The following is an 8,761-nucleotide window of genomic DNA, read 5'->3' on the forward strand; positions in this document are numbered from 1 at the left end:
TAATATTTTGCTTATTTGAAATATTTTGCAGGTCTTTGAAATATTTAACAGATCATTTACCAAACTTCACAGCCCCAAATATTTTGCTGTCCAAAGATTTTGCAGCCTTTTACCAAATGTACCAATATTTTGCTGGCCTTTGACATATTTCGCTGGTCTTTGGAATATTTTGCAGGCCTTAGAAATATTTTGCAGGTTTTTTAAATATTTCGCAGCACTTTGTAATATTTAGCAGGCCTTTGAAATATTTAGCTTCTTTGAAATATTTAAATCATTTCACAGGCCTTTAAAATATTTCGCATGACTTTTACCAAATTTTGCAGGCCTTTGAAATATTATGCAGCATTTTAATAAATGAGCAGGCCGACATATTTTGCTGCCTTTTACCAAATTTTGCAGGACTCTGAAATATGTTCTAGCATTTTACCAAACTTTGTAGGCCTTTAAAATATTTTGAAGCCTTTTACCAAATTTTGCAGCCTATTATTTTGAAAGGTTGTTTGCCTACTTTAGGGCCACGGTAGTAGAGGGCTGTAGTACCAGCGGTTCCCGACAGAGATCATTGCGGCATGGTTGGCAGTTTTCATGCTGGCAATTTTGCGATTAAAATATATTGTTGTCCCGTAGATTATTTGAAAATGTTCGTCTTTCTGCTTTGTATGCGTTAGCCTACCTGTTGTATTAAAAGCACATCTTTGTCAAAGTATTCACACAATCAGAATTCGCTGCCTCAAGTTACTGTAAGTAGCCTACCTCTCCTCGTTGGGCGTGCGAGATCAAGTGCCCTAGTATATGTGTGGTCTCAATGAAATAGAGTAGGCTGCCTATGCATGGGCGGAGAAGCACGGGGCAGTTAACTTTCCTATGACATTTACTTCCTAAATATCAACTTGATAGAAACCGAAACAAACTAAATGGGCACTTGCCTGCTTCACAGAACATGGGATACATTGTGAGTTTGGGAATACAACAAAGACGGAACCGAACGTCATTCTATGATACTTTCATGGTTTTGTGAGAAACATGTATGGCGAAAAATATAGGATTAGCAGCTACATTACGCTGAACTCGGAGCTGGTTTGAACCGATTTGTCAACGACCCCTCTTAGTCTGGCATGGAGTATACAGAAGGATACCAAATTCACAACGAGCAACAATGTGTCTGTCTGCGTAATTAAAAAATTGAGGAAAGAGGGGCGGGACAAAGCTGCCTACCAGTGAACTGATACATATGTAAGTTAACTGTTAACTTTAGTTAGCTAGTTAAATCATTCTAATGTACCCTGACAATATAACCGGTAGTTTTGTAGGCCTAACTATTAGTTCACGTTATTTTGTCTTATATGTTTCAGGTACACAAAAGACGAGCCGATGGGAGTGACCACCCTCACCCCTGCAAAATAGCAGTCCCGTCGCAGATTTAAACAAACCACTGCCTCCGAACCACCATGATCCAGAAACTGTCGGATGCTCAATGGCGACCCGTCATTGTTTTGAGCGCCACACTTTTAGGTATTTTTTTTTCTTCTTAAATAACAAATTCAAGTTTTATTTGGGGGGGCTTGTCTGTTTTGCTTGTTATTTTGCCATTAATACATGTCATATCAGTTTGCAAACAATGTAAAAAACAGTTTTTTTTAAATTAAGTTAATAAAGCCGCATACAAACATGGTCTCTTGCTTTCTTGAGTAAGGCAGCTCAAAAATGCAGGCGTTTCAGCCTAGCGCAGTGCTTTCTGTGGTGGTGGGATTGGCAGTAGAAAATACATGAATGTCGTAATCGAAATTAAGGGTTGCCTCATCAACTTGTCGTCCTCTTATACCATAATTTGTACATCTCAATTGTCAGTAGAAACCACATTTGTTTCAGCAAGTCTGCCATATCAGCTATGTTTTTTTTAAAGGCAGCAAATGAGGCTGAATTAATTGTTTCGCGGCCAGACAAGGCTCAGCTGAAAGCCAGGTTTAGCAGTAGGAAGGTGTTGGGACAGCTTTATGTAGGCCCTACCAGTTTGTGGGCACCGTTTGTCACCGTTATAATGCACATGTATTGTTTAGTGTTGTGTAGTGGCTTTGCTGCCATGCATCCCACATGTTTTTTTTTTGTTGCCCCATCCAGATATACATGCTAAAATCGCCAGTGCGGTTGCTTGACTAGAGGCGCGAGGAATACTCTGTCAAGAGGACACAGATTCGCAACCTCTCTTCAACATTACTGGAGGCCAAATCTGGAAGCATTATTCTCAGACAGCACAGCAGCAGCTCCCCCAGCTAAAATAACGGCTTCCATTTCCAGCAGCGTGGAGACAACAACAAACGATAACATGGGACCATTTTTTTCATTTGTACACAATAAATAACAACATTCAGATCAACATGAGTAAATCATTTGAATGTGTTGGTCACTTTAGAAGTGGCGCTAATGCTCGGTTTTTGCCTACATTTAATGTAAGCTTGTTAGCTAGCCTGTGGTTGTTGCATAGTAATGAGACTTTTGTCCAGACTACTTTTTCTGGCGGAATTGATTTATTAAAGCAACATTTTCAATTTAGATGTGTAGTTCCTTGCCTTACTGTGTTGGCAACCGGTTTATAAAAGCAATAAGGCACCTCGGGGGTTAGTGGTATATGGCCTATATATCACGACTAAGGGCTGTATCCAGGTACTCCATGTTGCGTCATACAGAAGAACAACCCTTAGCTGTGGTAAATAGGCCATATGCCTTATTGCTTAAATATAGCCCAGTAATACCGAAATAAAATCGGATACAAAATCATCGCTATTTTGACTGCCTGTATGTGTCTTGCTTGTGTTTGATATTCTTGCCTAAATATACTGTTACAACAAAGTTTGTACGAACATGTCTATCATGTATTTTGTGTAGGCTACAACATGAAAAGAAATCACGCTTGAGCCATGGAATGCATATATCGAACATGTTGACCATATCTTTAGTGTACAACATGAAGTTTCCCCCTCCGTGTCAATAAGGGGGAAGAGGCAGTGGGAGCACTGAAGAAGCTACTTGGGCACCCAGCTAGCACAGGCCACACTCGGTTGGGTAAAGGCATGATCGGCTGAGAGTCAGCGTTGGGTGTCGTCAACTGGACCAACACCATGCCGACTTTGGGGGGGGGGGGGGGGGGTAGATGGGTAATATTAATATGAATTTGTTAATATGACTTTGCATCGGTACACTTCTGGTGGGATTCTGGCAAGATACCGACTCCAGAGTGGCGCAGTGGTCTAAGGCACTGCATCTCAGTGCTAGAGGCGTCACTACAGACCCTGGTTCCAGGCTGTATCATAACGGCCTTGATTGGGAGTCCAATACGGCAGCGCACAATTGGCCCAGTGTCTTCAGGGTTAGGGTTTGGCCGTCATTGTAAATACGAATTTGTTCTTAACTGACTTGCCTAGTTAAATAAAAAATACAAAAAAGTTCTGGTAGACAGAATCAACCCGATTCTGGGCAGTCATTCAATATGGCACCCGGATTCGGCTGATTAAATCAGTTCTGTCTCACCAGAATGGGGCCACGATGGGGTCAAGTATTTGTTTCTAGCTGGGCGGCAGCTACATAAGAATCACACATTTGCAGAAATCTATGTATAATTAGCCACTGTAAATCGGGTTCCAGAAAATCCGGAACCGCAGCCACAGCCAACAGTGTTGAAAAATACAATTATAATAATATGAAATTTAGAATGTGTTATTAAGACTGAATAATCAAGTCTTATAAAATAATTTACATCACAAGACAGAACAATACTCTATTGCCAACAGAATATAGAATAGAATATATTGATGTAGCTATTCTAATTTCTCAATTATATTAATCTTTTCAATTGTTATTTAAGTGATAATGCCCGAGAAGCCGGTGTTTGGAGAATATATTGGCACGGGTGTTGTTAGGCCGGAGACGAAGCCGGCTTCTCGGGCATTATCACTTAAGTGTTGACCCTCCAGTCCAGAATATAGCAGAGAACTGGATTGTTGCGACCATCAGGTGGCGCAAAGGCATAGATGTGACGAATTGTAAGTATTAAGTCATTTATTTATTTACATAGCCAAAAAACGGACAGCCCTCTGAGGACAACCCATTTAAAAGATGACTGTGATGAAATACAATAATTAGTTCCTCAGTTATTATTTGAAGAGCTTTTACAGAGTGAAGGTTTGATGGAACTATAAAAGATCTTGAAGGCGAATTTAAACGGAGCATTATTAGGGCAGACGGTCAGTGATCTTCTGTGTGCGGATGCACTGCGCGCTTCGCTTTCTGATGAGGCATCCTCAGCTCTACAACACACAGATCCTGTAAAGATGGAGTTTAGCGAGAGGAAAAGAAGAAGGAAATCTCAGAGCTTCAAACTGGTCCATGAGCAAGAGCAAGGTAGGGGATACGGGAGACTGTGTGTCTGTCTCTGTGTCTGTGAACGTCTGGCGCTGTGAGCAAGTCAGTGCTACACTGTAAACAATAGGCTAGAGATGGCTACGTCAGTACATAGGTATGTACCTGTTATGCATGTATAACTCACTCGTCATGGTTTCCAAAAAATAGCTAGGTGAGTGAGTATTAAAAAAAGGAAATTCAACCAACGCAACGAACTAAGAAAATCCAGAGAGCATTTAGGCAGTGGATCAGTGATTTTGTACAGAATATGATTAGAATATTATTTTATGTGTTTTACTCTTGTATTTGGCTAGCCTTTAGGGCACTTTGTTGTGAACTAGCGAGAATAATCTTTCTGAGAGCTGCAACTGAGAGTGTTTTTAGTGAGAAAGATTTCGTCATACAATACCACCCACAGGTGGTGGAATCTGGGCTGAATGGGAGGAGGGTGGAGAATCATTGGTTTACATCACAGCCCACAGAATTACCATAGCATAGTGCATGATGTGGGCCTAGACAGAGGAATGCAATGTTTTCATACATATACGGAGTGTACAAAACATTAGGAACACCTGCTCTTTCCATGACAGACTGACCAGGTGAATCCAGGTGAAATCTATGATCCTTTATTGATGTTACTTGTTAAATCCACTTCAATCAGTGTAGATGAAGAGGAGGAGACAGGTTAAAGAAGGATGTTTAATCCTTTAGACATTTAAGACATGGATTTTGTATGTGTGCCATTCAGAGGGTTAATGGGCAAGACAAAAGATTGAAGTGTCTTTGAAAGGGGTATAGGTGCCAGGCACACTGGTTTGAGTGTGTCAAGAATTGCAACGCAGCTGGGTCTTTCACGGTCAACAGTTTCCTGTGTGTATCAAGAATGGTCCACCACCCAAAGGACATCCAGCCAACTTGAGACAACTGTGGGAAGCATTGGAGTCAACATGGGCCAGCATCCCTGTGGAACACTTTCGACACCTTGTAGTCCATGCCCCGACGAATTAAGGCTGTTCTGAGGGAAAAAGGTGGTGCAACTCAATATTAGGAAGGTGTTCCTAATGTTTTGTACATTCATTGTATGTCAACCCTCATATGTATATTATCATCAGTCATACAAACATCATTTTATTTATTTTAATGTCATTATTTTGGATGTACACCAAACTACCCTGATTGTGCCCTAGATATTACAGATCTCTGGTATTTTTATTTTCACAGATTTTGACGCAAGGAGTTTTGACAATGCCGTCAATATTCATGTCAATGGAGCATCAAAAGATACTGCCATGCCAGAAGGTATGATATTCATGCTCTTTATTTTAGTCAGGAAAATTACACACACACACACACACACACACACACACACACACACACACACACACACACACACACACACACACACACACACACACACACACACACACACACACACATCCTCTCTTTCTAACTCCTCTCTTTCCTCCCCAGCCTGGTTGGGTGATGAGGGTGTGGAGATTAAGAGACAGATCACAGGCATGATGCGTTTGCTGAGTGACAAGGCCGGCCGGATGTACCAGCGTGTGGGAGCAGAGGGAAACAGCCTCAAACAGGAGCCCCAGGAGGAGCACCTGAGCTGGGCGCAGCCGGCTGCTTTGCCACCAGACCTGGAAGACCCCCAGATCAGTGTCTGGAGCTCAGCAGGGGAAACAGAGCCCAGTCCCATGTCTATACCCAATCTAGTCCCCAACGGCCAGGGGTCTGGCCAATACGGCACACGCTCCAAGACCCAGAGGATGCTCAACACAACCACCAAAGGCACAGTCAAAACTAATGGTAATGGGGGGGGGGGGGGGGGGGGGTCTCTTTATGAGGTCTAGAGAGCAGACAATTTCTGCAGAACCAGACAGCCACATCATTATACAGAGCAGTGACATCATAAAGAGGCCTCTATCAGTCCCTGTCTGGTAAGGCAGACAGACAGTGGAGAAGCTTGTGTCATTTAAACAGTCAGACAGAGGCATGGGGTGTCAGAGCTGCCTGGGCAAAAGGTTTGTCCCATGTAATGACACATGTGTATATGTGTGTGTATGTGTGTCTGTGTGTTCCCGTGCAGATGTGGCTCCTGCAGTGGTAGAGGCTCCCTGCTGTATGTGTAACTGTAAGAGCACCTTACAGGCTATTCTACAGGAGCTACGCACCATGAGGAGGCTAATGCAGACACAGAAAGGTTCCCAGGAGAAGCAGGAGCACAGGGCCCCTCCCTGCCCCCCTTGCCCTGTCCCTACAGCTCCGCGTCGCAGACCCCGCAAGAGACGTCCTGTCCACAAGGTTGCTCCACTGAGCGCACCCAGCAAGAGGGCATCTGTTCCCCCTCTCCCCCCCTCATCCCCCGCCTGTGTACCCCTGGAGTCCGGGGGAAGGAGGGAGAGGGGGAGCAGAGAGCTGGAGAGACCTGTGCACACCCCTGCCTCACCCTCCACCTCACCCGAGCTCTCAGTACAAACCCTGTCCATGCAGAACAAGCCCATCCCTGGTGACGATACACACAATCCTAACTATAGACAACCCAAAGGTCTTCAATCCTCAGAGGTATGGTGCACTGTGTGTGTGTGTGTGTGTGTGGGGGGGGGGGGGGGGGGGTAGTGTACTATCAGTCTGTCTGTCTCTGTCGAATGTGCCCCTCTTTCTCTCTCTCTCTCCCCCAGAGTGAGGTGCGTCTAGCGGAGGACTATGAGGTGTTTATTCCCAAGGCGCAGCTGGACTCAATCCTGGTCAACTACACACGCTCTGGAAGCCTGCTCTTCAGGAAGTTGGTGGGTCTTATTAACCTTATCACTGGCTTTATTCACTTTATTTATGTTGATTGACACACCATCTTGGTCACAGGTGTGCGCCTTCTTTGACGACACCACGCTAGCTAACTCACTGCCCAACGGCAAGAGGAAGAGAGGTCTGAACGACCAGAGGAAAGGACTGGACCAGAACATTGTGGGAGCCATTAAAGGTAGGAAAGAAACACACTGTGAGAGTAGAGTGGAGTGGAGAGAGATCGGGCATGGAGCGAGAGAGAGATGTAATATCTATTTGTTTTGTTGGGTCTTCTGTAAATCTCCCGTGCTGTGTCTAGTGTTTACAGAGAAGTACTGCACAGCTCACAGAATAGAGAAGCTGCCAGGCCCTCGAGATTGGGTCCAGATACTACAGGACCAAATCAAACTTGCCCGCAGACGACTAAAGAGAGGTAGGGGTGTGTGTGTGTGTGTGTGTGTGTGTGTGTGTGTGTGTGTGTGTGTGTGTGTGTGTGTGTGTGTGTGTGTGTGTGTGTGTGCGTGTGTGTGTGCGTGCGTGCGTGCGTGCGTGCGTGCGTGTGTGTGGGTGGGTTCAGAATGTATCTTACTGAAACTATGTTGTTTTGTGAACTCAGCAGAGGCTACAGACCCTCAGGACATCTTCAACAGACCTTGCACAGGTACACACATATGCACACACATGACAACAGTCGCTGCACCTGACATTCCCCCCTCGCTCACCCATCCGTCCCTGGTTTATGCACCTTGGGTGTAATGGCTCTGTCTTTGGCCGGTATGTTTAAGTGAGGCGATCCCCCTGACATCTGACATTCTCTTCTCAGACTCCCAAAATGTCAGCTAATTAGTTTCACACGGTGCTACTCTCTCCTGCTCCTCTCTATTTCAACTTACTCTTACACACACACACACACACTCCCCTTCTCTCTCCTCTGTCTCTCACGCTCTTTCACCAATCCCTCTACTCTCTTTCTCATGTCTCCCATCTTTATCTCTCTCGCACTCCTTCTTTCTTATTATTTCCCTCGCTCCCTCGCTTTTTCTCTCTTTTGCCCTCCACGTCTGTTTCTGTCTTCCCTCCCTCTCTGTCTACCCTGCTCCTTTCTCCCTCTGTCTGTCTGTAGTTCTCTATTACCTCATCGTGTATCAGTCCAGAAGTTCTGTAACATTAGGGTGGGGGATGTGGACACTGTCCAGAGGATGTACTGAACTGTGTTAGACTGGACTGAGCTCACCCCCTTTAACAGCAGCTCTCATATGAGAACAGCAGTACACTGGAGACTAGCAAACTCTCTACATTAACAGTAGTCAGTGGTGTACTTAAGTAAAAATTATTGAAAGTACTACTCAAGTAGTTTTTTGGGGGTATCTGTACTTTACTTTTACTTCACTACATTCCTAAAGAAAATAATGTAGTTTTTACTGCAGACATTTTCCCTGACACCCAAAAGTACTCTTTACATTTTGAATGCTTAACAGGACAGGAAAATGGTCCAATTCACACACTTATCAAGAAAACATCCCTGCTCATCCCTACTGCCTCTGATTTGGCAGACTCACAAACACAAATGCTGCAT

General features: G+C 44.3%; 1 protein-coding gene and 1 long non-coding RNA gene across 2 annotated transcripts; both read left to right on the forward strand.

Annotated features, from left to right (window-relative positions):
* The first annotated feature begins 814 nt into the window (after positions 1–814).
* On the forward strand, positions 815–2,808 carry LOC120053467. The gene is made up of 3 exons (XR_005477506.1): positions 815–1,233; positions 1,353–1,512; positions 2,119–2,808. It is a non-coding gene; the product is annotated as an uncharacterized LOC120053467 (long non-coding RNA).
* Positions 2,809–5,620: 2,812 nt separating this feature from the next.
* bend7 (BEN domain containing 7) lies at positions 5,621–8,393 on the forward strand. The gene is made up of 8 exons (XM_039000386.1): positions 5,621–5,694; positions 5,866–6,210; positions 6,491–6,966; positions 7,083–7,190; positions 7,264–7,381; positions 7,505–7,618; positions 7,802–7,846; positions 8,335–8,393. Exons 1-8 carry the CDS (start codon positions 5,685–5,687, stop codon positions 8,391–8,393), a joined length of 1,275 nt encoding a protein of 424 aa, XP_038856314.1. The 5' UTR covers positions 5,621–5,684.
* Positions 8,394–8,761: the final 368 nt, after the last annotated feature.

Source organism: Salvelinus namaycush, chromosome 9 (assembly GCF_016432855.1).
Source record: "Salvelinus namaycush isolate Seneca chromosome 9, SaNama_1.0, whole genome shotgun sequence".
In the NCBI taxonomy this organism is placed as follows: domain Eukaryota; kingdom Metazoa; phylum Chordata; class Actinopteri; order Salmoniformes; family Salmonidae; genus Salvelinus; species Salvelinus namaycush.

Coding starts and splice junctions, on each gene's coding strand:
- bend7 (XM_039000386.1), top strand. Junction 6,967..7,082: donor AAGGTCTTCAATCCTCAGAG/GTATGGTGCACT, acceptor TCTCTCCCCCAG/AGTGAGGTGCGTCTAGCGGA. Junction 7,847..8,334: donor CTTCAACAGACCTTGCACAG/GTACACACATAT, acceptor ATCGTGTATCAG/TCCAGAAGTTCTGTAACATT.